The following is a 27,978-nucleotide window of genomic DNA, read 5'->3' on the forward strand; positions in this document are numbered from 1 at the left end:
CTGATTCAAAACAAATCCAATTTATTTGGCAAAAATATTTCAGATGTAAATTGTGCTGTGCATGTATGAATTTTCATTTTGTACATATATTATTTTTGAGACTTATCTGGCTCCATAGTTTATGCCTTGAATTCTTAAGCAAAAATTCAAGGCATAAACATAAATTCAACATGACCAATAAAAGGTTTGCAGCTAAATCCTGAACAAAAAGTGCTTATTTAAATTATTCAAGGTTTTATATTACACATGTATAGGGTTTTTGTGTAGACTAGTTACTTTCTCATCTGTTTAAAATAAAATCACGTTAAACACCCTTATTGAAACACTGAAAGATTTGCAAAACTTTCTTTTATTTTGCAAATATATATGGCCCTAGATTGACTCCATAAATATTCATTATCGATATTAACAAACGAACAATATAAAACTTTTTCCCCCAAAAAAGTACACTCGAGGAACCTGCGGCGTATATTGGCTTACGCAGCTGTGCACTGATTCACCAATTCACCAAATCGTTGATGTAAATGTCGAGCCTGCGTTTTTAGAGCGCAGCCGTGACTCTGTAGATCCCGCCCCTCCGCCTTAGTCTCAGCCTATTCGAGCAGATCATAGAGGGCTCGCATTTGAGCTGCTGCAGGCACCCAAAAACATACTATCATACCGAAGAACACAGGCAGAAAGAGCGAAAGGCAGAGGAGGATGGGTTGTCACAACAGCAAAGTTTGTGGCCAGGTCTCAAAGAAAAAGGTATGTCGTATTTTATTTAGTTTTTTTTTTATTACCTACATGCTGAAATAATACAGTTACAATGAGACTCGCAGCAAAGCCTCCAGCGTTAGAAACCCTGCAAAAAAACACCACGTGTAAATGTATTTGTATTCAGGGAGCCACTCTTGTTTTGTTCTCTCGAATCACTTGTTACTTCCTCCCTAATGCGTTAGTCGATGCGAAAGCTCTCCTGTTAGTTTGTCGACTTGTGAAAGTTTTAATTAGAAACAGATGCCGGTGTTTCATCAGATGAGATCTACTGTTGTTTAAAATGCGCCGCTGACATCCGTTGTGACAAATTAACGGCGTGTTATCCTGCATTTAAGTGTGATCGCTTCGTGCTCACTTTTAAAATGTTCCGCATTTCGGTCAAATGACAAATCAGGATGTACGAAGTGATAAAAAGGTGAGATCTTTTGTAAAATGTAGTTTAAAACACGTTTGCCAGGTTTATAGACTTAAACTCCAGTGTTCGTGTTAGCTTCCTTGAGGAAAAGTTGGATTTATATTCGCACATTCTTTCATTTTGAAGTGAATATTCAGTCTGAAATAGCATGCAAGTATGACTTTAAAACAACATAAGCACTAAATTGAGGTAAAGTTGGTTTTATATTGACACATTCAGACTTTCACCCTAATAATATAATTTCAGAAAAGTATTATTTGCTAATTCTAAATAGTAAAATTATATTAGCAGCCAATGACTATGAAAGTATAGCATTGTTCATATAATTTCAGAAAAGTATTATTTGCTAATTCTAAATAGTGAAATTATATTAGCAGCCAATGACTATGAAAGTATAGCATTGTTCATATAATTTCAGAAAAGTATTATTTGCTAATTCTAAATAGTGAAATTATATTAGCAGCCAATGACTATGAAAGTATAGCATTGTTCACAGTCAATTAAATAGTGCCAATGTTGTTTTCAAGTCATACTTGTGCCATTTCAGACCGAATATTTAAAGTACCATGGTAAACAATACATGGAGCATGTCACAAGTTTTCACTAAATGAGCAAATATAAAACGAACTTTTCCTCAAAGCACTATTTAGTTGACTGAACAAGGTTGTGCTTTGATTGCCATTGGCTGGTAATATGGTTTCCCTGTTTAGAGTTGGCAAACAAAACGTTTGTGAATATTGTATTATAATAATTTTTATATTATTAAGTAATCAGAATTAAACAAAGTTGTCACAACCTGTCACAGTTAAAAAAAAAGGAATGAATGTTCCATAATAAAACCAACTTTACCACAGGGTTGGCTTCATACATTTTTGCAAGTATTTTCTGCTACATTAGCCTATATTTACTTTGCACATAGTATTATTTTTATAAATAATTGGACATTTATACCACCTACACATTTAAAAAGAATACAGAAGTTATTTCACTTATTAGTTTTTATTGTAAAGGTGTCAAATGGATTAATTTAATAATAAAAATTCACGTCATTGGACCAACCTCAAATTTGTCATTGCCATTACATACTGTAAATGCATGAGCAAAATCATTCATCAAATACATTCCTTTGGCTCTCAAACATGGAGTGCAATAAAATCTGGCTTTGATAGCGACAGGGTCAAGCTTTCATTAGCCCAGATTGCTGAAGGATTTAGATTCGCTGGGCTTGGATGTGACACACGCAGGGTCCCTACTGCCCAAGTTTCACACTACAAGTTTTAATGCGACCTATAAACAGACAGAGTTCATTTGGTCCTGTTAATCACATAGCCATGTGTTAGTATACTTGACATGGACAACTGGAGAAGTGTGAAAAGTCTCTGAAGACTAAACAGAGAAAGCCTTACACTCGCTATTACAGCCTCTGTTGGAGTTGCATCAAAAGCGTATAACCACATGACGGTGAAGTGTAATAAAGCCAAGCCTTCATTAAAGTTCCAGAACATTTGGTTCCCTGCCACAGAGAGCCAGCAAATGCATAATAGTCTTGTTGTGGATAAAACTGTATTATGATGAGATGGAAGCGGTTCCTGTTCTGGCTTTTTATTCATGATTAATTTGTGAAAAGTAACCTAGTCTACTGAATTGTTTCACAAGCTATCTAAAAACGCAGACCTTCAAGCTATGGACACCATGACATCATTTGCTTTTGGTTCCTTTCAAACTGGAGATTACATCAAGAATAAATGTCGTGTTTTGGTTGGCTTGTGTCCTACACTGACACAAAACCATACATGTCGTGTCATTTCCCATATAAACCGTCTCATGTGGCACAGAGAAAGAATCTCACTATTTATTAACCAAGGAAGGTTTGACTTTGTTTGACTGACTCCTGTTGTTCTTGACTAAAGCCAACACCCTCAATGAGCAGCTCAACCAAAAATGAAAATTCTGTCATCGCTTGCAAATTCTCATGTTGTTGCACAATTCTGGATATACAGCTTCTTTTTTAACACTATTCTCCCTTGATTCTTAATGCTAAAGTAGGACTAAATAAAAATCAAATAATATATGATTTAATAGATTTTCTGTTTCAATGATAATTGCTGCAGTATATTAAAAAATAATACATTAATAAAAATAATTTGACTGAATGATTTAATTTGGGACTTGTGAGAACACTGATTTATGAATCAGAGTTTTTGAGCCAATCTATTTGAAAGAATAATTAAATAAAAGCTTTATATTTTTTTAACAGTTGCTTGTCAACCACCTACTGGTAGTAGATGCTAATATTGAATATATTGCGACTGGGTATTCTCTAGGGCTGAGCCTATAAATGATATAAATCGAATCGCAATAATTTGTCAATAACAATGATAAGCTCTGGACTTTTTTTATTCTATGTTAATTGAGTACAGCCCATTTTGAAAATGAATATTTTATCCAGTTCTCAGTGAATATAGGCAATGTATTTTGGTGCATTTAAACAAAACAGATTTATTAAACAGATATATTTATTAAAATAATACTTTAGTCACAAAACATATTTAGAAATTGAAAGATAATGCAATTAAAATAATTAACAATGATAAGCTCTGGACTTTTTTACTCTATGTTGATCTAAGAGCCAATTACAGCAGAAATGAGCAACAATGTAAATGTGTGTTGATATTAGAGATGTATAGAATTTTGGCTATTATGATTATGCCATTTAATGGACTCTTTCATTTTTGTGGCTTCAGTCATTGTTGGGGTACTCTTTTAAATTTGGAAGCATTAACATCTTCGAAATACATATAACAACAATCAACATGGAATATAATTATCAAGAATGTATTTTTGCCATATCTCTACTTTATCTCTTAAACTGCTTTGACACAAAATATGACTTGACTTGACAGTGAACATGCGCAATATTAATATGGTGAACACCTCAAAACGTGGATAATTATGTAAATGTTTACTGTGCTTTTTAAGAATATTCAGATTGTATTTGCAGTGGTGTTCATATGATGAATGCTTAGAGATTTAATTCCATGGTAAAATCATTAACAGTTTCATTTGTTATTCAGACTTATTATATGCGGAACTATTATTTGAAATTTCTGTGACTTTACGACTATTATACATTACTGTGCAATAAGGGTTCAATAATTAGCATTAATTAAATTAACTTAACTCAAAATGAAAAGTTTTTATTACTCTAAGGTGATGTTAATCGAGTTAATCTGTTGAAATTGTCCTTAAGTCAATTTGTCATAATCTGATTTATTAAATGGAGTTAAAAACTATTAAAATTCAGTTGTATTTATTTTTACTAATATTAACATGATCCATAAACACAATCCATGATGAACTAAAATTTACTAAATGAGACTGTTATAAAGTGTTACCTATCATACTTCATTATTTGTTTGCAATTAAATTTGGTTAGAACATTTGTTTGCTCTCACCATGTATATAATATATATCAAGGTATCCGCAGGGTCTTCAAAAATCTTAAATCTCAAAAGCTAAATTTTAGGCCTTAAAGTCTTAAATCTACTGTAATATTGTGTTGTAGTGGGTCTTAAATCTTTTTTTTTATTTCTTTTGTTCATGTATAGCTACCCAATCTGGCCATTAACACCCATACAGTCACAAGCAATCCATCTCAATAACACTTAATAAATAGCATTTAATTACTTTCCTTACAGTAACATTTGCTTAAAAGTTCTCCATTTATTTACTGTTAAGGATACTGACCTGATTTATATATTTTTATTATTATATTATTATTATTATTGTAGACTGAAGTCATTGACCGCTATGTTTTGTTCTATTCTTGGTAAGGGTTAGGGTTTGTGAATGGATATATTTGAAAATGTATTAAAATCTATTCAAACAAAATTATTATTATCATCGCCGTATTATTAAACGTATTAAATTTATCATTTTTTCATAAGGTAAGTGGAAATCTGGGATATAAAAAAATATCCTTAGCATTTAGCCCTGTGTAAGTCTAAAATTTCATTCATAATGACTTAAGTCTTAAATTTAACTTTGTGATACCTGAAGAAACCCAGATATATATATACTTTTTGTTATTATAACTGTTGAAGTTACTTTTTTGCCACTTCATGGTATGGTAATACTGTGTTAAAAGAAAAAAGAAAACAGTCACTGCAGTACATTGATATTTAGTTTACCCCATGACAGATTTAAAATGCTACTGCAAATGAAATGCAGAGTATTTCATGATCAGTCTGTGGTCTTGTGCAATCAAAGCAACAATGGTGGACAACACAGGTGTGTAATGTTTCTTTACAACTTGATATCATCATTAACTGACCTGGTATGCATAATTAAGCATTTTAATAAAGCATTTTAGTTGTTGTTTTTTTTTTTTTTAAATGTAGTCATTTGTATACAAAACCTTTCAAAATCAATACGATTTTTTTTCCTAAATTAAATTTTTTTCAAAATGTCTGTCTGTATGCCTGTTTGTCTGTTAATGTGAATATTTGAATAAATTATTATTATTAATTCATAATTGTTTTTTTCACTCAAGATCATTTGTAAAGATGAGCCTGATGCTCTGAGCCTGATTGGTTCAGTAGGTTATTATTGGTTAAATAATAATAAAACCCAATCATGATGAAGCCATATGACTTGCAACACTGCTGAGGCCATACAACACATTCTTTGTTTGCTCTTTTATACAGTATTTGTATTGTTAAAGATTAATGTCAAAATCTCCAGCAGCTGTACTCTAAAAACCCGGTACTAACTTGATCTAGTAAAGGCAGGCTTTGCTCTTAGAGGAGAGATATTTTGCGCTTGTGAGTGTTTGTGTGTGGGTTATATCTCAGCAGACTTTTGGCACGTATACCTCAAAACGTTAAATCACCTGTGAACTGCGGCAGCCCTGAGCTCCTGTCTTCAAACATTCACACTGGAACGGCACATTCTTTACTCCCTATGGATATATGAAGTGTTCTTCCTGAATTCCAGTGCTTGTTAAATGTGTGGGGAGAACATGCTGATAAACCCAACCGTATGCTAAGCTTAGCATTAACTAAAATCTTTATATACTACCAGGCCTTTCAAGTTTTGGGTCAGGAAGATGAGACTCTGTGAATAAATTAGTTCTTTTTTTCGGCAAGATGCAGAAGTTACAGTGAAGATATTTATAATGTAATCTTTTAATTTAAAACAAAAAAGCTGTAATATTTTAAACTACCACAAACTTTTTAAGGTTGCAAAAAAAAAAAAAAAAAACTGTCAATTTTACGTTTTTGGGTTTTTCCTGGAATAGTTTTTTTGTTGTTGTTCAGTTTAATGGTTAAAAAAAAAAAAAAAAAAAAATATATATATATATATATATATATATATATATATATATATATATATATATAAATTTATTTCAATTTAGAAATTTGTGTATGTTAATTTAAATAAAATACATATTTTAAATGCTGCATAAAATCTATTGTTTGTAGTGTTGCAAAATACATAATTTACAGTAATACTTTTTCATCATTTCAATGACCAATCTGGATGCAGGCAGAAGTATGAATAAACATTATAGTGAAAAAGTTTCTTGCTTAAAGGCAATGTTTACATTTTGCATTTTACTTATAAATATTTTATGCTGGGACTGTAATATCATTTTTAAAAGGTGTTTTATATTTCAAGAATATTTATTTTATATTTCTACACTAAGTCATTTGCACACAAGTTAAGTGATAAAAAATAATCATATATGAATAAGTACATATTTGAGCATATACCTGATGTCAAAAAGAAAGAAAAGAAAAGGAAAATTCAGTTCCGTATTGTCAATGTTACCTGATTGAATATATTGTGATATGTATTAGGGCTACACAATATATTTTTTCAGCATCAATATCGGAATATTCTTATCAAAAATAGTCACATTGCAGCATATGCAATGCTGAGTCTGAATCACAACTGACCAGGAGCTACAGAACACATGTGATTTGTAGTCACTGCTAAGTTTAACCATAATACAGTTAAAGGGTAGTTATTTCAGGCTTGTGACTGTGCATTTAATTAAAACAAATAGTGGAACAAAGATTACTTGTATTTATTTTTATAGGATTTTATAGGATTATAGGTCTTTGTTCTAGTCCAAATATCTAAATTTCAAAGTGAAAATAAGATACTAACCCCATTGGAAGATAAGTTAGCTTGTTTTAAGGAAAAACACGTAATTTTGACTTCTGAAGGTGAAGATAAAACAATATTTTTACATGATCTAATATCTTAAGATATTTTGACTAAAGACCGAGACACAGCAAAGTAATGAAAGCATGAAACAAATGAAAAATGTTAGACCCCCTAGAAAAACATCAGATGAAGCTATTCAAACCATCTTGTGAAACTGTATTCATATTGCAATTTGTATCGCAATATCAGCTTTTTCCAATATTGTGCAGTCTTAATATGTATCATCATCAGGATATGAGATGACTTGTATCGTTATATGAGATTTTTGTCTCATCACCCAGCCTGAAATGATAAAAAGATACTTAAAATCCTCTTTATTGAAATCTTTCACTCTTTTTGGCCTTATGATCAGTACAGATTACAGAAGTGACTTTGTGTAATGTTTAAATGTTTAAAATTTGGCAATCTACAAGTGAGGGTTCAATTTTACTACTAACTGAGAACTACTAAGTTTTGAGTGTGTGCTGTGTGTGGTTTGTCAATGATGTCATGATTGTGCAATCTTGAGTACATATCTCACCGGTAACGTAAGCTTTTGGAATGCAACAAATATCAATTTATATGACACTCCTATGAGAGGGTTGTACATGTAGATGTTTATCAGCCAAATTCTGATTGATTGATTCATTCTCTTCAGCGCATTTATACAATGTTTTTTTTTTTCTTTTTATGCAGAAGAAAAATAAAGCACAAGAAGGTGAGAAACACACAAAGGACATCAAACTGCAAGATGGAAGTGGTAAGGGTTTCTCTGAATCGTGTCGTGAACGCCTGTGCTTGGCAGATGTTCTTCAGATAAACTAAAATATTAAAGGGTGGAATTTATGTAGGATATTATATAGTGTTAATATAATACAGTATATTTAATAATACATGAGGGGTTGTTGCTTTTTTTTTAGATCGAACAATATGACTATTTTCTGTCAATATGTTAAATTATTTAATGCATGTTGACTTTATACAAAAAAAATATATTCTATTAGTGTAATACAGGATATTGCTTTTATATAATATATTTCTTGACAATATTTTTCTGATAAATTATGTTATATTACATTTATTGAATGTTGAAATATACAATGTCATATTGCGTTAATGTAATACATTTACTAATACACTTTATATTATATAGATGTTCAGTTGTAAAATATAGTTTCTCACTTTTGCCATGACTTTACATTTAATAAACACCTTTTTCCCCTTATAAAACCTCACAAACATTTCCATATATAAAAGTTTATAAATGTGTGCAACTTAATTTTAACCTGTATTCTTTACATTACATCTAAAACGTAGTGCATTTTTATAGTATCAACATACTGTACAGCCTCACAGAAGCCATGTGTATATTGTAAAATATCAAATATGTAATGTATTACTGCATTTAATATACAGTTGAAGTTTAAATATTTGCCAAATGATGTTTAACAGAGCAAGGAAATTTTCACAGTATGTCTGATAATATATTTTTTATTCTGGAGAAAGTCTTATTTGTTTTATATCTGCTATAGAATAAAAGCAGTTTTTAATTAAAAAAATAAAATTTAAGGTCAAAATTATTAACCCCTTTAAGCAAAATATATATATATATATATATATATATATATATATATATATATATTAGATAGTCTACAGAACAAACCATCATTATACAACAACTTGCCTAGTTAACCCAATTAACCCTAGTTAAGCCTTTAAATGTCTCTTTAAGCTGTATAGAACTGTCTTGAAAAATATCTAGTCAAATATTATTTACTGTCATCATGGCAAAGATAAAATAAATCAGCTATTAGAAATGAGTTATTAAAACTATTATGTTCAGAAATGTGTTGAGAAAATCTTCTCACCGTTAAACAGAAATTGGGGGAAAAAATAAGCAGGGGGGCTAATAATTCTGACTTCCACTGTATATCATATTCACATATTCTTTCATAAGCTGCAGTTATTATCTATTAATGTGTTCTTTTGTTATCTATTAATGTTTGTTTTTCATGTGTCTTTTGAATGTCCCACGGTTCCATTATGAAGTGTGTTGTTTTTGGCTGAGCTCTGGGTTTGGTAGTGCCGATTATGGGTTGCAGAGACCTGTTAAAGTACTGTTGTGTTGTTACCCATGGGCAATACTGGCTCATGTGCATGCAGATTTTGTTACAGATGTATTATAAAGCAAACAATGAATTGTTCATTGCTTCTCCCCCAGGTACACACTCGTCTGAGGAGCAGCACTGTTGTTTGGAGAATCAGCTGGAGAATTATGAGTGGCAGCTAAAGATCCTACATGCGGTTTTGACGGCTTCAGGAGACCAAGAGAGAGAGCAACTCCTTAAGGACCATCCTGGGGACATCTGCACTTTAGTCCATAGCATTACAGAGAAGGTACTTTTCGGTAATAAACAGATTGGCTAATTTGACAAACAGTGTATTATTCTCATCATTGTGAATACATTTTTTGGTAATTAGATTGTATAGATTCATTTAAAAGTATAAAGTCAAAACATGATGATTTGATTTCAGCTTTGTGTAATTATGCAACAAAATACTTTTGAAGGATTAGTTCACCCCATTCACCCTTATGTCATTTGAACTTTGTCCATCTTTTGTCCATTTCTCAATGAAGATATTTTAGATTGAATCTGAAAGTTCTTCAACACTCCATAGAGAGCAATTGTCCTGACTTATTCACAGTCCAGAAAAGTACCAAACAACATCCTCAAAACAGACTATATGGCTTCAGTGCTTCAATCAGAATATTATCAAGCTAAGACAACACTTTTGCGTGCACATAAAACTAAAACAACCACTTCATTTAAAAGTTTCTTTTTCTCAGTATCAGTATAGGGTGCATGTTTATCTGTCAAGATCGAATGTCTGCACTTCAAATTGGCCTGTGCTTTGTTTCAAACAGATGAAGTTGTGCTCTAATCCATTGGGTTATACATCACTGCACAATGCTTGTAGAGCGTGCACAATATACTGACACTATACCGAATGAATTTGGATGGATCTTTAATTCGCTTTAGTTACAAATTTTCTCAGATTATTTAAAATGTACAGGGCTTCTGCGGATCTTTAAGAAGTCTTAAATTCTGTAGTATAAAATAAGGTCTTAATTAGTCTTAAAGGCTGCATTTACACTGCATGGTTCATGTGACCCAATTCTTTTTTATTATTTTATTTTTTTTATCTCTCTCTTGTGTCACATATCGGATATGGCCCATGTACGTGTAAGCAGGAAAAAATCACATGTATTCCGATTTACTCAAATCAGCTTAAGGCCTTGTTCATATGTAGAAGTTTATCCGATATGAATCGGATCTGTGTCCCTGTGTTTGCAGCGTAAGCAGGTATATCAGATTTTCACATGTCAATGCGAGTAGTGCGTCATTAAAAACCATAGCGAATGATGTCAACTCTGACGCTTTCATTTCGGAACAGACATCAGCAGAGTCCCAAACCTTAAATCTCACACACTAGGACTAAAAAAAGCTTTTATATTGTCATGTAGCACAAGTATTTAAGCATGTTAACGAGAGAGAAAGCTATAGGCTAGACTAAAACTGTTGTGTACACCACATGCATAAATCACGCCATGGAAATGACGTTAAGATGTCTACTGGTTTTAAAAAGTCTAGATTAAAAGAAGATGGCCAAATGAGAAATTTTCTGTCATAAACTATAGTAAAACAACTTTTCAAAATTAAGAAAAAAAAGAAATGTTTTTCATTTTTTCTTTTTTTTTGCTTGCTTATTGTGTCTTTTTGCCTTGTACCATGTAAATACAGACAATCAGATAAGAGTTACTTTTAAAAGATGATGTAAGCAGGTCATCAAAAAAAAAAATCAGATACAGCCACAAATCAAGATCTGCTATGTAAATGCAGTCAAAAGGTCTTGAATCCATGTTTCAAAAGTCTTAAAAATGCAATCCAATCGAACCTGTAAGATTTTGTTTCCCTTTTGAAATCTGTTTAAATCTCTTCATCTGTCCTCATGCAGAACAACATGGGTATAACCAAATCCATTTATAGTCTTTGGTGGAACCCAATAAAAAGCATTTTGTTTGCATACTTAATATTCGCTGGGATTTCCCTCGTGTAAAAACAGAGTTTGCTGGAATTGCGCTCTGTAAAAGCTTATAACAGCTGCGTCAACACATACATTAGCAAATAAAGAATGCTAATGCACCGATCGACCAACCAAGGGCTTGGAATCTGTCTGGGACCGTAATCTTATTTATTAATTTATTTTTTTGCTCACTTGACTGGTGATCAGCGCGCTGTGTTGTTATACAGACTCCCATAGACACTCAGAGCAGCATGTAGCTTGTCATTGGTGCTGAGCCTTTTCCACACTATGAAAGTGGCACTATGTTATTAATATGATATGCTGTAAAATGCAGTTTAAATCATATTAAACTTTTTTTTTTTCTTTCTTTCTTGTAGACATCAGTCTTAATTTAAAAAGAGAAAACATCAGTCACGTTGAGGTTGCCAGCAAATGCTTTACCAGAACTTCATCAAACTAAATCAGAAAACAAGCATCTATAAAACAATAATAAAAAGCTATAGATATAAAATATATTTATTTTTAATTTATTAATAGGCATAAGTTATTGACATTGGAAAGTTATATTTTGTTAGTGTTATTAATGCAGTTTGGGGGAACTGTTGTGAAAAGGTTATTATGATTTTTATTATTATTTTTTTACTTATTATTATTGTTGTTGTTGTTGTTGTTATCAATGATGTTTTGAAGTTTTCCACACTTTATATGTATAATTAACAGTGTTAAGTAAGGGCCGTTATTAATTGTGTTGCGTGCTTTTTTTTTTTTTTTTTTGTGCAAATTCTGTACTATAAAATTGGTCTTAAATTTCATTCTATAGGGTATTAAAAAGTCTTAATTATAACTCTTCGAAACCTACTGATACCCTGATATATGTCCTGGTCACTTTTTTCGATGTTTTAAAATATTTAAAACTAGACACAATCTAACATGATCTTATATGCGAGTCTAAAACAGAGATGGGCTGAATTAAAACAAAACAAAGAAAATGTGATTTCTCGCTGGTCAACGGTACATCCCTAGTAATCTTTATAAAAAAATCCCTTTTCTTTTTTCCTCTTGTGAATGAAGCTCATAGAAGGTACATGTAGCTTCATATAGCCATTCAATAAAGCCAAGTATTCTGCTCCCAGATTATGTCAGCGGGTTATACATTATTGAGCTGTCAGCAGTAATAAACAAGACATGCTCTTCTATTACAATATAATTGGGAATTTTGGGGATTGTGTGCACAGTTGTGGTGATTGTCTGTTTAGATTTGGGTGTGCGTGCTGTGGTACATCTGTCCTTGTGTTAACCTCTGACCAACAAAACTAAACCTGTTTGCAGAGGGATGTTATTCATTGCCCTGTAAAGGGGGTTGGTTTGTGTTTTTAAACGCACTAGAGCACTGCTTGTTTTACAAGGGAGAGCAAATGATGCTGTTTTTTTACCTTTCACCAAGAGCTTATTGGTAGTCTAGAACTTTGTAGACTCATTTATTTAATAAAGTTGTCATTATTAAGTTGATAGTTAAAGTGATAGTTCACCCCAAAATTTAAATGTGTGTGGCGTCATGCTAAGTGGCTTCCGGGTCCAAGCGCTATATCAAACTGTATGGGGAGACTCATCAAATAGTAATAATAAACGTTTACAAAGCAATGTAATACTTAAAAAAAAATCACGGTCAAAATATATATCTTTATGCCTAATACCCGATGGCCAGTTATTCATTTTTTTTTTTATAAATTGTTAAAATTTTGGTATTTGTGATGCAGCAAGCCCAGAGACTGATATGTAAGCTTTGATTTTATATAAAATTCACTTTCATGTGTGATATGACTACTATGATCACACAAATATTTTCTTATTTCTAATGAGTGGCACTCTTTACATGCGCACACATACGTGCACACGCATGCAAACATGCACACCTGCCTGTACCTGCCTGTTTTTGTTTTTTGTTTTTTCATCTGTTCTTTGTTTTTGTTTTTTTTCATTTGTGTGTGATCTTATGTTATTTGTGTACCTCTTGCATAATAATAATAATAATACCAATAATAGTAATAATAATAATAAAATAAATGGAAAAAAAATGGACACCTCAGTAAAGAGGTTTAGTGAAATTTCTGATTTTTTATTTTTTATTTACATACTGGTAATTATTATTATTATTATTATTATTATTATTATTATAGTTTACATTGTAATAAAACCTGATGACTTTTGTAAATAGAATTAGATGCAAACACCAGAAAGTCTCATGTTTGATTCGTATATATATATATATATATATATATATATATATATATCTATCTATCTATCTATCTATCTATCTATCTATCTATCTATCTATCTATCTATCTATCTATCTATCTATCTATCTATCTATCTATCTATCTATCTATCTATCTACCTATCTACCTATCTACCTACCTATCTACCTATCTACCTATCTACCTATCTACCTATCTACCTATCTACCTACCTACCTACCTACACACACATACATACATATATATACATATATTTTTTTTTTTAGGTTCATATATCTTTAAACCAGTCTTATTTAGAAATGTCAATAATTAGGGCTGCACAATATATCGTTTCAGCATCAATATCTCAATGTGTGCATCTGCAACAGTTGACTTATTTTATCTTAATTTTAAAACAAAACAATATTTTTACTTGATCTAAGATTTTTTCTAAGATATATTTATTTGGACTAGAAATGAGACAAAGCAAAGAAAAGCTTTTTTGCATTGTGATTTTATTCAATTTCTGCACCTGAATACTGTTAAAACAATCAAATAGTGCTATTCAACTTTACTGTGAGTAGGGATGCAACGATTATTGATTTTGGTTGTGTGATTATAGTCTGAGGAATAATCATGGTTATCACGATTATTATGCATTCATTAATTTCAAAACACTACTAGTTTAGAAAATCACATGAAAACTCTATATTTTAAAGTGTTGTTTATTGCTGCTCAGTAACTAAATAATACAGCACAAAATGATAATAAAAAAACAAACAATAGTCCATTTCTCATTGGACTTAAAATTAAGTGAAAAGATTTTTGGCATTTAAACAAGAGTAATCATTTTACACTGAAAATAAATGACAGAACAATGAATAAATAAACTAAAAAATATATAATTGTCTAATGGAAAAACAGCATTTGTCTAATGTAAATCTAAGCTATATTTAAAGCCAAGCTAAGTATTTCCCTTTTAAAATTTTCCCCTTTGAATTTGTTTTCTCTGGCAACACAGTGGCACAGTGGGTAGCACGTTTACCTCACAGCAAGAAGGTCGCTGGTTCGAGCCTCGGCTGGGTCAGTTGGCATTTCTGTGTCGAGTTTGCATGTTCTCCCCGTGTTCGCGTGAGTTTCCTCTGGGTGCTCCGGTTTCCCCCACAAGTCCAAAAACATGCGGTACAGGTGAATTGGGTAGGCTAAAAATGACCGTTGTGTGTGTGTGTATGGATGTTTCCCAGTGATCGGTTGTGGCTGGATGGGCATCCGCTGCGTAAAAACATATGCTGGATAAGTTGGTGGTTCATTCCGCTGTGGCGGCCCCAGATTAATAAAGGGACTAAGCTGAAAAGTAAATGAATTAATGAATTTTTTTCTCTTTGGAGTAGAAATGTGTATATTCCATAAAGTATGTAGCTGACGGTCACGTGACTTGCAGTGCGCTCGCATCATTATTTCAATTAGGTGCGTCTGGAGAGTGGGAGTGTCGCACTGCGTGTGCATCGCTGCACATGCAAGCCGCACACCTCCATTGGAAACAACTAACTTGTGCACGCAAAAGACATAATATGTGAACGGCCCTTAGTTAATAGCCCTAGTTAAAGTCAGCCTTTACTCCAGTGTACATGCGTACTGTGTAAAATCTCGAACTTTAAACTAGTGCACAGTTGGCATAACTTTGTTTCGTTGCAGCAGTTTTGTGCAAAAACGCAGAGTTAAGAAGCCTTGACGATTAATTAACTGTAACGAATTAAAGCACAATTAATAGTGACCTTAGTCAATCATTATATTACTACTAGTGATACTGTATTCAAATCACAATATTAATCGCATTAATACTGCAATACCATTTTTTTTCCAATATCATGCAGCCCTATCATTAATAGACATTTAAAAAAAACGACGTCTGGCATAATTTCAAACCAAGTATTGAAGTGAAAGAGTTTATATAAATGCTATTTTTTTAATACTGCTGTAAGAAAATATGGTTGCATTATATTTGCAATATACATTTTTCCCATGTTTTCCCGTGAGTTTGCAGTGGAAATAGCTTTGGTGCTAATATTGTTTGGTCTTGTTTATAGGTGAAGACTGAGATCACCGCAGATCTGAACGATCTTCATGAAAAACAAATGAGGAGCGTCTCAGAACATCATCAGAGCGAGACTGAAGGTCAGACAACTGCAATACTAAATGACAATAACTGCTGCCATATGATGTGAAGTGCCAAGTCCGGTTTTGGTAAATGACATTTATTAAATGATATTTAAATCTGCAGAGCTACAGCGATTGCACAACAAGGAGAAGAATGTTTTAAATGAGTCTCACGTCGCAGCCGAGGAAGCTCTGAAGGTGAAGCAGACGATTTGTAACCTCACTGCTCTGATTTGCCTAAATTACATGTGATTAAGGACTGATCTAATATTCTCCAGTCATGCCAGACTTGACTTTGATGTGACCGATCTGAACTTTCTGTAAACTCAGGATCAGATTGAAGGCTTGATGTCAGAGCTGAAGCTGTTCGACGAGTTAAAGCGCCGAGCAGAGGCATCCATGCTCAAGAGAGACCTTCAGAGGAATATTGAGGTTTGTTTTTAGAATGGGGCACTGTTAATTAAGCAGGTTTCAGATATTCACATGCCTCCATGTTTTCGTTTCAGACTCATGGCAGCCCTGGTGAATTCTGGGAGCAAGAGCAGGAGAGCCTGTTATTTGTGATTGAAATGAAACGTCAGAATTTGCAAGACCAGGGGAACAAGCTTCTGCAGATGGAAACACTGGTACAACATGTTAATGTATTAGATTAGCCATCAATAACTACGTGTTTTAACAGGGTGTCCTGTGGGGTCTTAAAGTATTAAAAGTTGATAAATCAATTTAGAATAATTTAAGGCCCTTAAAGTATTTAAAATCTTAAATGCTATTTTACATGGTATTAAATTTTGCATAATTTAATTATACAATGGGGTGACGTGGTGGTGCAGTGGTTAGCGCTGTCGCCTCACAGCAAGAAGGTCACTGGTTCAAGCCTCGGCTGGAACAGTTGGCATTTCTGTGTGGAGTTTGCATGTTCTCCGAGTGCTTGCGTGGGTTTCCTCCGGCTGCACCGGTTTCCCCCACTAGTCCAAGACATGTGGTACAGGTGAATTGGGTAAGCTAAAAATTCTCTGTAGTGTATGTGTGTGAATGAGTATGTATGGCTGTTTCCGAGTGATGGGTTGGGGCTGGAAGGGCATCCGCTGTGTTAAACATATGTTGGATAAATTGGCGGTTCATTCCGCTGTGGCAACCCCAGATTAATAAAGGGACTAAGCCGAAAAGAAATGAATGAATAAATGAATGATTATACAATGTGTATAGTCATTTGCTAAAGTTCGCCTGAATTTAATCTGCCAATATTGGGATGCTGTCTAGTTTATAAAGTCGATAAAATCCTGCTAGATATGACTTCACTTAGCTTTATTTACTAAAGCAACCAAGGAAGTATTGTTATTCCTGCTGTTCTATAAATGCCACCAGCTGGCATTAGCATTTTTATGCAATATATGAATAATGTTTTAGTTTAGGATTAGTTTCTTACAATCAGTATTTAGCAAATCTACTACAAATTAGTGTCTTCAATGTTACTGGTTGAAATCTGAAGTGGCGATGAGGTCTTGCATGGAAAAGGTATGAAATGTATGGGAAAAGTGTTTAAAAAAAAGTCCTAAAAGGTATTGAATTTCTCTATATCCTGTTTAAAGAGCAGATTTAAAAAAATCTATTTTGAGCCCCCTGTCTAACAATACATTTGGTTGCATTCACATTGTTAAACATGTTTATTCACTCTTGCTGACAGAAGTTCTGTACAAAAGTAAACAGGCGTGCTTTATTTGTTTATTCATGTTGTTAATTTGAATGTGGCAAATTGACCTATTTGTTTGCAAAATGAAATGGCAACTCTGGCTCATGCGAAACATGTGTCTGGCAACATTTTATCAAAACTGATATTGCACTAATGTTTGAATTAAAGCAGGGCTGGACAAAATTGGCAAACCATCAAATAATTAAATGATTATTACTAATCGCCTGATGTAAAAATGATCACAATTTCTTTCAAGTTTTAAATTTAGATTAAATATTCCTTCGGTGGGTTGACATTCTATTTTCAAATATGAGATTTGGAAATTCCTTTTTTTTTATTAGTAGTAGTAGTAATAGTAATAATAATATTAATAATAACTAATATCTTTCTACATTAGTAAACACTCCATGTGGTGCAAACGGTTCCATTTTGAAGCATAAACCTTACATTAATCATTTATTTAACACCTGGAATTGTTTGAACATATTGAGCAGGAAAATAATTATTCTAATTATATAATTATATATTATAGTAATTATTATAAAAATTATTATATTGTTATATATTCTTTAACTAATAATCAGCCACATGATCATAATTTGCATGAAAAGGAATGAGGTTATACTTTTATTTCCTCTGGTGTTTTAGTTTCAGCTGAAACTGCAGCAATTGTGTGTATTTTTGGCATTTTGCAAACAAGTTTGATGAGGCACATTACTTTAGTAAAGTTTGGAAGAGAAATGCTGTAGTTCCCAACTGAGGCCAAAAGCTTTTTTAACCCTCCACATCAGGAGTTTTAGTAAAATCACGACACTTGTTCTCTGTGATTCTCAGATGGAGAAGAATCTGTCGTTGGAGGATCAGCTCCTGCAGGCTCTCCAGCAGAACGAGGACTTCAGAGTCCGAATAGACAACTACCAAAGCCTCATACAGTATGTCATCCTCTCAAACAATCAAACACGGTGCCAACAAAACATTCTTCTGCTTTGTGCAGCCTGACATTTTTTGGGGGAAGGAATATCTGTTTGGCCAACTGATGGCGTGCGTGCGTGCGTGTGTGTTAAGAATTTTATGAAGACTCCCTTCGGCTTATAATATTTTTTTCCTATTTTAATTATTATTTTAAGGATACAATGGCTTAAATACAGACATTTATCAGTAATATATTAATTACATATATGATAACAAAATGGAAATTACAATGTGTACAAATAAAAATTCTGCAAATGACTGATATATCGTATTTAACACCTCTTTAAAGTGTTTTTTCCTAAAAATGCTTATATGGATGATGCACTAGATTTGAGTAGTTTGCAGCAATATTTAAATTATTCTCAGGTTTACTTTAATAAATGCTGTAAAGGTTACGTAGTAAAAAAGGACTACCATTATACTAAAGTACTTTTAATTGCTAAAACATATCAACTGTTAATTCGATGACAGAAGACATCATGGATTGTGAATGAGTTTTTCTGCAAAATGTTGGTCATGTTGAACTTTAAAGGCTGTAGAAATTTGTGCATGGAAAATTATTTTAAAAGTATAGTTTTTAAAGCTATAGTTCACCTAAAAAGAAGGTACTCAACATTTACTCGCCCTTATGTGATTCTAAATGTTAAGAGTGTTTTGTTTTTCTGTTGAACACAAAAGATGTTGGAAACCTGTAACCGTTGACTTCCATAGTAGGTAAAAATATATACAGTAGTCAACATTTGAAGTAGATCAAAACCGTATATCAAAGTTGGCCTAAAACTATTGAAGAACAGCCATTCTTGTCTTGGGAAAATTTTGAAAATATTTTTTGATCCACTTCAAATTTTGACTACTGTAAATGTTACTGAAGTCCGTTTACCAGTGCTCAGCAGAAGAATCTCAAATAGGTTTGGAACAAGTGAGGGATTCCAGTATTTTAATGTTTGAATAAACATTAACTTGTTTGTGTCTTATATAGATATAATTACATTTTTATTTAATTACCGGCTTTCCTGTTGTTGTATGTGTGTAAAGTTGCTTATACTTCAAATGTTTGTATCTGGTGCCACCTGGTGGTACAGATGCTTTTATGAACATTTCGCTTACTATTTGGATTACCCAACGAGTTACAACTGTAATTTTGGTTGCAGTGTAGTTTGTTATAATTTATGCTGTTAACTACTGGCTTATAACCTGCCTATTATTAAATTATTATCCGTTCATTAGTAGTTAATGTATGAAAGTATGATATTCTACATTCCTAATCCTTCCCTGAACCCAACTTCTTACTGTTAATAAACAGCTAATTAATAGTTTCTTATGCTAGTAGTGTTAGTTAATGAATTGTTAATGACATGAATTGTGACTTAGTGTTGCCATAATTTTGATAACGCTACATGTATGTGAGTTTTCATACATAAACATTCGGGAACACTTTAGTCCAGTTCCCACTATTAACTACTGCTCTATTACCTGCTTAATAATATTAGCACTTAAAGTATAACCTTATGCTACATCTCTAAACCCTACTGTCTTGATGACTTTAATTAAATGGCAAATTAGTAGTTCATTAGGCTTAGTTCGTCTTACCTAGTTACTGGCTTGATAATGATGAGAATTGTACTTTATTTAAAATCACCAAAACACTTAATACAAATATTTTCAGTTTTTCCATAAACCCTTGTCGTCCTCTTTCAGACAACTGTCCAAAGAGCAGAATGACCTGCAGGAAGTGCTGGAGAAACAGTCCCTGCAGAATCAGAAGCTCATCCAGGAGAAAGAGGAGCTGTTGTTTAAACTGCTGCACCGCAGAGACTCCTGCTCCGCATTCCACCTGCCCTCAGTCATTCCCACACAAGTGTCTCCCAGCTGACTGAAGCCTTAACCCACTGTATCACTGTATCCTGACCCGTGCCTTCTGTTTTAAATGCCAGTTGTTGTGGAGTGCTGTGAACATGCAGTGAAGCTGAAAAGGACTTGCATTTATACTCACTGCATTTAAAGTTTTAACTGGCAAAACTGTATTTTTGTACATAATTATATTTTAATTGTATTTTATTTTGAGATGTTGCATATGAGGTTTTTTATTATTATTATTGAGTTTTGAATTAGCTGTGGATCTATTCATTAGTTATTAGTGTGAAAGGGGCAGTTCACCCAGAAATGAACATTTGATGCTAATTTAATCACTGTCAGGCCAGATCTAGATGACTTTAGATCATTAAAGAAGGTTTTTAGCTAAAACTTTGGTTTTTGGGATTCGTGAAATGCACATCAGTGGCAAAACACGATTAATATCTTAATATCTGCACTTAACGATACATTGAAGTGTTATGAAACAAAGCGATCATCATAATTTACAACAGTTAGTTTATCATAATCTTATTTATAATTGAGCACTCGTATATTGAGCACTCGTCCGCTGTGGATTAAAGGTAAATATGGTTAGCTTCGTAAGATATTAATGTATCTTTGAGAGTTATTTTATTTAATGTATGTATTTATTTATTTTATTTTAACTCAAAAATCGCCAGAGACCACAGTTTGAGCTAAAAACCTTCTGTAATCTTTTTCAAGTGAAGAAAATATGTCATTGACATCTTAAATGTACCATGGGTGTGTAAGTTTACCCATTTCACTTTTGGGTAACTGCATTTTAAACAGATAGTTTAACTAAAAATGTACGTTTCCTCACCATTTACTCACGTTAAAGTGACTCTAGACTTTTATCAGTTTCCTGTTTTTTTGTAAAACACAAATATATTTTGAAGAATGTTGGAAACTGGTAACCTTTAGTACAGGCATGGGCAAACTCGATCCTCTAGGGCCGGTGTCACTGCAGAGTTTTGCTCCAACACTAATCAAACACACCTGAACACCCTAATTAGTGTCTTCAAGATCATTAGAAAGCTACAAGCAGGTGTGTTTTATTAGGGTTGGTGCAAAACTATGCAGGGACACCGGCCCTCGAGGATCGAGTTTGCCCATCCCTGCTTTAGTAGGAACACAAATTCTGAAAGTTTTTTTTTCCAGCAGTCCTCAGTATCGGTCTTTTGTGCAACTGAATTAGTTTGTTGAATTTATTTAAATTTATAAAAAGTTACAAGCTAACTTAGTTCATTCATGTTGTCCCAACACAAATTAATTGTGGTGAACCCCTTTTTTCAGTGTAAATAAATAATGAGAGAATTCATTTTTGGGTGAACTATCTATATAGGTTTTTTGTTGTCGTATACTACATAGTAGCAGTTTTTGCCAAATTTTAATATCCGTTTTTTCAGTTTTTATTCTACCCATTATTTTTATTTCTTTCTAGGAAACAGTAGAAAAGTAGGTGGTATTAAAACGGTTGTCTTCTTGCATCCAAACATTGGAGCCAGAGCACTTGTACATGTAGCATGATTTATTTTTTTAGATGCACTTGCACTTTTATATCAGTGTTTTTATTCTGTATAGTGATGATGGGTGTTTGGTGATTACCAGTTATGTTTTGTTTTTTTTACACTATGCACATCTTGCCATAGTATTTCCATTTCAAATTCTTCTGCTTTTCAGTTGTTGGTAAAGTAGGGGTAAAATCCAATTGTTGTTGGCCCACAAAGCCAGTGTGCATTTATTTCAAGAAAATCTTTAGTTACTAATCCAATTTTAAAATAATACTCTGAAAGTTCTGAACAGTTTCCACTGTGAGCTCCTTACATTTTTTATAGTTCTTTTGATGGCTTTCTAGTTGCAGTGATTGATTTGCTATTTTAATAGCATAACTGGTAAATCGGTGGCCTTTCTATCCATATTTTTCATAATTTTCTTTCTTTACTGTTGTGAATTATTTTAAATGTTCTGCCATTTATATATGTTTACCTCTGAATCAGTGCCTTTGGTGGAAGATGTTTCCTAGAAGAAAATCAAGCAATAAAAGCTGAATAAGAGGGATTGTGTTTTGATTTCGGAAGAATTCATAAATTTTCCTTCAGCTTAGTCTCTATTAATCAGGAGTTGCCACAGCGAAATGAACCGCCAACTTATCCAGCATATGTTTTACACAGTAAATGCCCTTTCAGCTGCAAACCAGTACTGGGAAACATCCAGACACACTCATTCACACACATACATACGGCCAATTTAGTTTATTCAATTCACCTGCATGTCTTTGGACTGTAGGGGAAACCGGAGCACCCGGAGGAAACCGGAGCAAACACGGGAGAACATGCAAACTCCACACAGAAATGCTAAAAAAAAAAAAAACAGCCAGGACTCCAACCAGCGACCTTCTTGCTGTAAGGTGACAGTGCTAACCACTGAGCCACTGTGACGCCGTCACTGAAGAATTCTTTCAGAAAAAAAAATTCAAACCAAAGGGCTGCTTTGAGAACAACATGCTAATCAAGCAGGGATTGTTCAATAATAGTGGTGGTTAAAGGACATGGTGTGCTGCTCCATGTTTCCATCATATTTTGAGTCCTGAATGAATATCAGATTTTCAGCACCTTATACCCAAACAGTTATTAATACCCAGACTTTGTCTCTAGGGGGAGCAGTGACTTAAGCTAAAAACAGGTGAGGGAAATAACAGTGTATTGTTGCTCAGATTAAAATGTTGCCTCCAGAATGTGTCACAAACTGTTTATAACATGCAAGTCATTCTTCAGTCTGCAGTTCTTTGAACATATTAGTTTACTGTTATCAAGAGACGCTGCAGTTAGAATTGACCCTAGTTTGGGCAGCCCCACATAGAGTTCTCAATGAAATGAAGATAACATGATTAAAATAGGTTATAACAATGGATTATATTTAAGTAGGCAAAAAACTCCATCAAACTGTTTTATACAGCGTGCGCCATTGATGAGAAACGTTTTCCTCAAATTTTCAGCCACTTAAAATCTGTATACCCTTTTCAAAATTGACCCTTCAAAATTGGTGTTGTTGAACGGTTTTTAGACAACTTTGATTAAATGTTTTGATCCACTTCAGATGTTGACTACTGTAGTCTGGTATGTTCTACAGACTGAAGACTTTTTAATCCGCATTGCTGCAATAAAATAAAACCCTGAATTGCTCTTTTGTCCTTCAGCTGACTTTTCCTCATGTGTAAGGTCAATGCCCTCACAACTTTCACTGTTGCGTGTAATGAGACACTGATTGGTGGGTGTTTCTGGTGACAAATAAGAGCATGAAGGCCGTCTGATTGACAGACTGAGACGTTTGCCCCGAGGTGCCCCTCTATTAGACTACACCAGCACTTAAACGTGGAGTAGAGCCTGGCTCTTTTTGCTGGTCGAGCGGATGTTGGGTTCACCGGTTGCCTGACTGTTTGACATGTTTGGACAATACCTGCCCAGCCACTCAGATAAGCACAGGTCAGACCCCTGTAGTGAAGTCACGAGGTTCCCAGAGCATTTACCAGCCACCTGTGAGAAGCTCTTGTGTTTTCATGGCAGCCCAAGTGAACACTAGCAGATCAAGTCCGCATCCGCCATTGTGTCGGGATTAAATAAAATAACAATAATAATAAAAATCTGTCATTTATAGATGTTTGCATCTAAATTTCCTTGCTATTGTTTTGAGGACTACAATGTAAATGTGAGCATTGCATAGTAACTAAGATCAGTGTTTTTTTCTTCTTCTTTTTTACAGTAACTGCAATGCATGACATATTTGACAAATTATGCCATATTTATAATTTTTAATGCAAACGAGGTTGCAAGTAAAAAAAAATCTGTGTAATCACTACTACATATGGGTTTTCTAATCAGTTTACCCCAGTTATTAAATATGCACAATAGCAATTATGCACCACAAATAGGCTACTCTTTTAAGACAATTGTCGTTAGGGTAAAACTTGCTTTGATTTATCAGTATTGAAGTTTGCCTTCCAAAATTAATGCACTAACTTTAATTATCACTTTGGCTAATAATAAAATGCGATTTACATGTGCTGGTTTATTGCGTACTCCGTTGTAAAGGAGATAATGGAAAAAAATATTAAATTTTTTTTGTTACAATAATTATTTTGTTTTACAATAAGTATTTATTACAATTTCCATTTATTACAGCAAGATAAATTGTCTGGGTTGAATATTTAAATTAATTTTTACTTAGAATAACCTTCATTGAATCGCTGCTTTTGTGTTTACATCAATTAGCTAAATCTAAACTCCTTGCCTTTCATTTAATATAACAGTTTGCAGTTTGTTACACTTATGTAGGCTATTGTAATCATACTTTTACTATTCAATTTGAATATATATATATATATATATATATATATATATATATATATATATATATATATATATATATATATATATATATATATATATATAGATATATATGGGCATATTGTTGCGCTTATACATATTTAAAATCTCTGTTGCTGATTTTGGTGAGAAAGATCTGCATGTCTCCCTCTTGTGAGGTTGGCGGGAAGGCGCGCGAGTTTTGTTGTGCATCTCCTCAGCTGAGTTCACGCGCTTCTTTATGACATCGATCAGCTCGCAATACAATACCTGTTTTTCTGTCCATTATCTGTTAATTGCCCAGCAGAAGCGTCCCCGTGTGCATTAAAATTGCCGAAAATGTGTGTTGCGGTTATCTTGCATCTGCTCCATGTCCTTTGACGATAAGATGCAGAAGGCGCGCACACATCCCGCCGCCGTATTTATTACAATTTCCATTTATTACAGCAAGATAAATTGTCAGGGGTTGAAGGCAGACACGAACCTTCTCAAATATGATGATTGCTATTTGGGGCTGCTGAGTTGTTCCTTATCACTTTGACTTAGAACAAAAAAGGTGAAAATTGCACCCCGGGGAAAACAGCTTTGATTAAAAGGTGTGGGGCTGGTTATCACCCCACTTTTTTACACACCATAATAAGCTTTATTTCCTAAACTCCCGTTTCAGTGCTGCAGCTTCATATTTTAAACATGTCAAGAGTAGACTGATCGGATTTAAACAATATCTAATGATTTCCTAATTGTTGTTTAAACGTGCTTCATGTTAAGAATGGGGAATTCACGTTTAGGCTATGACGATGAGTGTTGGCATTAGCTATGTCAGGTTAGTCAAAGCTATGTTTTCTTGAGAATTACATTTTTACAGTAGTGGCATTGTAACAATTTTGTTCAGATTTGTTTTTCCACAAATGTTAACGCTTTTTATGAACAATTTTATTAGTATAGCCTGCAATTTCTGAATTATTTCACTAAAGCTAATTCCACTAAGTCTGGAAATAGGCTAAATGTCTAATTAAAAGGCTTCACGTTTATTTTATTTTATTAATAGCCTATAAAATATGTTCAAATAATTTGGTGTTATAAAATTGTTGTATTAGGTTATAGCAGTTTTGTATGAAAACTGTGGCCTTGCAATATGAAAATAAATCTATAAATAAGGCTAACAAAATCGGCCTATAAATTATGCTATATTTTCTTTTCTTTTTTTGGGAAACATATGATTAGCTTAACTTTTTTATTTTTATGGTTGAATTTATTTGAACTTTTCTAGGTTATAATAGATAAAAAATGATTGTTTTAATGAATTATTTTTTCCTCATTTTCATTAGAATCATGAATAATCTTCTGTAGCTCGAATCAGACAGTCAGTTTATTAACAATAACAACAAAATAGTACAATAATAATAATAATAATAGCATTTGCATCTTGAATGATCATGCATCCATGTGCAGCCACTACCTTTTTAAATAACGATCAAAATTCGCTAAAGTTGTTTATGTTTACACCAGTTATTGTCAAAGTTTTTTATTTAATCTCAGTTTGTTGTGGCTATTTAGTACTTATTAATTCAATGTAGGGTAACAGTGTTTGTTATAAATCGAAATATAAATATACCCGTTATTAGATATAGGCTATCTGACGTTATTGAAGTTATAAAGAGAGAGCGCTCATTGGCTATACAGTACACATGTAACTCCACTAGTCGCCACTAGAGAGCTCTGTGCCGCAGTCATGCGCGCTCCTCCCTCGTTGGCTTTATTCCCGCAGTTCAAATCAGATAAGATACAACATGTTTGCAGTGACTACTCGTCTAATTTGTCGGCATGATAGCGCCATGTGTCTGGTTAGTTTAAAAAATGACGGCTAGGGCTGGATAATGAAATAACAGCTCCCTTTAGTGTCAGTTAAAAGAACAGTAGGCCTAAATTAAACTCTAAAGACTTTATTTACACTAAATACGACCTATTTTGGAGGATTTGCTGAGGTAATGTAAGTGTAATAGGCTAATTCTGTATAAATTATTACCTTTTTGTTTGTGATATGTTTGTAGCCTGTACGTTTTTACACTAATTTACAGCATGCTTAATTTTGCTTGTGTATTTTAATCTACAGACACATACATCACGGTCCCACCTGCTTACATTATCCAAATGTCCTACATTTAGACAGACTGACAGTTTAGATGAGGTAGTGAATGAGTTGTTTCTGTCTCTTTGAAAAATGTGCTCAAGGTCTTCAGAAACTCCTTCATATGTCTTCGGTCGCCCAGAGATATGGTGAGTTATGGCATTTTTTGCATAGCTCTCATACAGGTGAAAACACGCAGAAGAGATTCAGTTTAGTTAATGGTACACCACCCCGAAGCAAAGTGTCCCTAGGAACAAAGACATAAATTATCATTTTAAATCTGCTTAAACTCTTTGACAAAGACAGACATAAATATGACACCAAAAATAGACGAGATTAAATATCTGTGTGCTAAATGATCACTGTATAAACTGCTGTATTTCCCTCATGGGTTTGAGGACACTGGTGTGCTCTTAAGAGATGGATCCCTAATGAGGTTGCATGGGTGCTCCTGGAATAATTACTTGCACTAGGAAGTGTGTGTGTGTTTCATAAAACTGCCACTGGGGATCTTCCTCATGAGATTTTTCATATTTTTTATTGTTTGCTTGTATTTGGAGGGCACGATAGATCTCTGTTTTTTAAAGTTAACAAAAGAGAATAGTTTTAAGTATGTTTTTTTATTAAATAAAATTAATACATTTTGTAGAATTATTGGTATTGCCAATAGCAGGCCCGCAGTCATGGGTGTTCGGGTGGTTCGAAAGACCCATCCCCACTGACAAAGGTCCAGAATTTGTCCCATACATGAGCTCATTTGTCCTATTTTGACTTGTTATGCCATCATAAGTTATCAAAATAACCCATTGAAAAGGCTTTAAGACTGAGCAGAATCTGATGCAAGTAAAGTTAACTTTCACAGAATTGTTGTTATAGAGAAAACATTTTATAAGTAACTTATTCTAAATCTTGGATCTTATTCTTGAAAGAAAAAATGACCAATAAAAACTTGTGAAGCAGCAAAAGCAGCCCATATCAATACTTTTTAGGCTACTGTTTTTATCCATGAATTTTCAAATGTACTTATCCTTTACAAGATAAGCTAGAAAAGTTGTGAAGATTTACATTATTATTATGTATATTTATTT

The 27,978-nt window shown here is 33.3% G+C and overlaps 1 protein-coding gene across 1 annotated transcript; it reads left to right on the forward strand.

Moving 5' to 3' along the window:
• The first annotated feature begins 615 nt into the window (after window positions 1-615).
• On the forward strand, window positions 616-22,455 carry ccdc69 (coiled-coil domain containing 69). The gene is made up of 9 exons (XM_056472734.1): window positions 616-747; window positions 8,084-8,147; window positions 9,609-9,784; window positions 15,795-15,882; window positions 15,989-16,062; window positions 16,195-16,296; window positions 16,371-16,490; window positions 18,389-18,486; window positions 20,225-22,455. The coding sequence occupies exons 1-9, from the start codon at window positions 700-702 to the stop codon at window positions 20,397-20,399; spliced, it is 945 nt and encodes a 314-aa protein (XP_056328709.1). The 5' UTR covers window positions 616-699; the 3' UTR covers window positions 20,400-22,455.
• The last annotated feature ends 5,523 nt before the right edge of the window (window positions 22,456-27,978 follow it).

Source organism: Danio aesculapii, chromosome 14, assembly GCF_903798145.1.
Source record: "Danio aesculapii chromosome 14, fDanAes4.1, whole genome shotgun sequence".
Classification (NCBI taxonomy): Eukaryota; Metazoa; Chordata; class Actinopteri; order Cypriniformes; family Danionidae; genus Danio; species Danio aesculapii.

Coding starts and splice junctions, on each gene's coding strand:
- ccdc69 (XM_056472734.1), top strand. CDS start 700: ATGGGTTGTCACAACAGCAAAGTTTGTGGCCAGGTCTCAAAGAAAAAG. Junction 8,148..9,608: donor CAAACTGCAAGATGGAAGTG/GTAAGGGTTTCT, acceptor CTTCTCCCCCAG/GTACACACTCGTCTGAGGAG. Junction 9,785..15,794: donor TCCATAGCATTACAGAGAAG/GTACTTTTCGGT, acceptor TCTTGTTTATAG/GTGAAGACTGAGATCACCGC.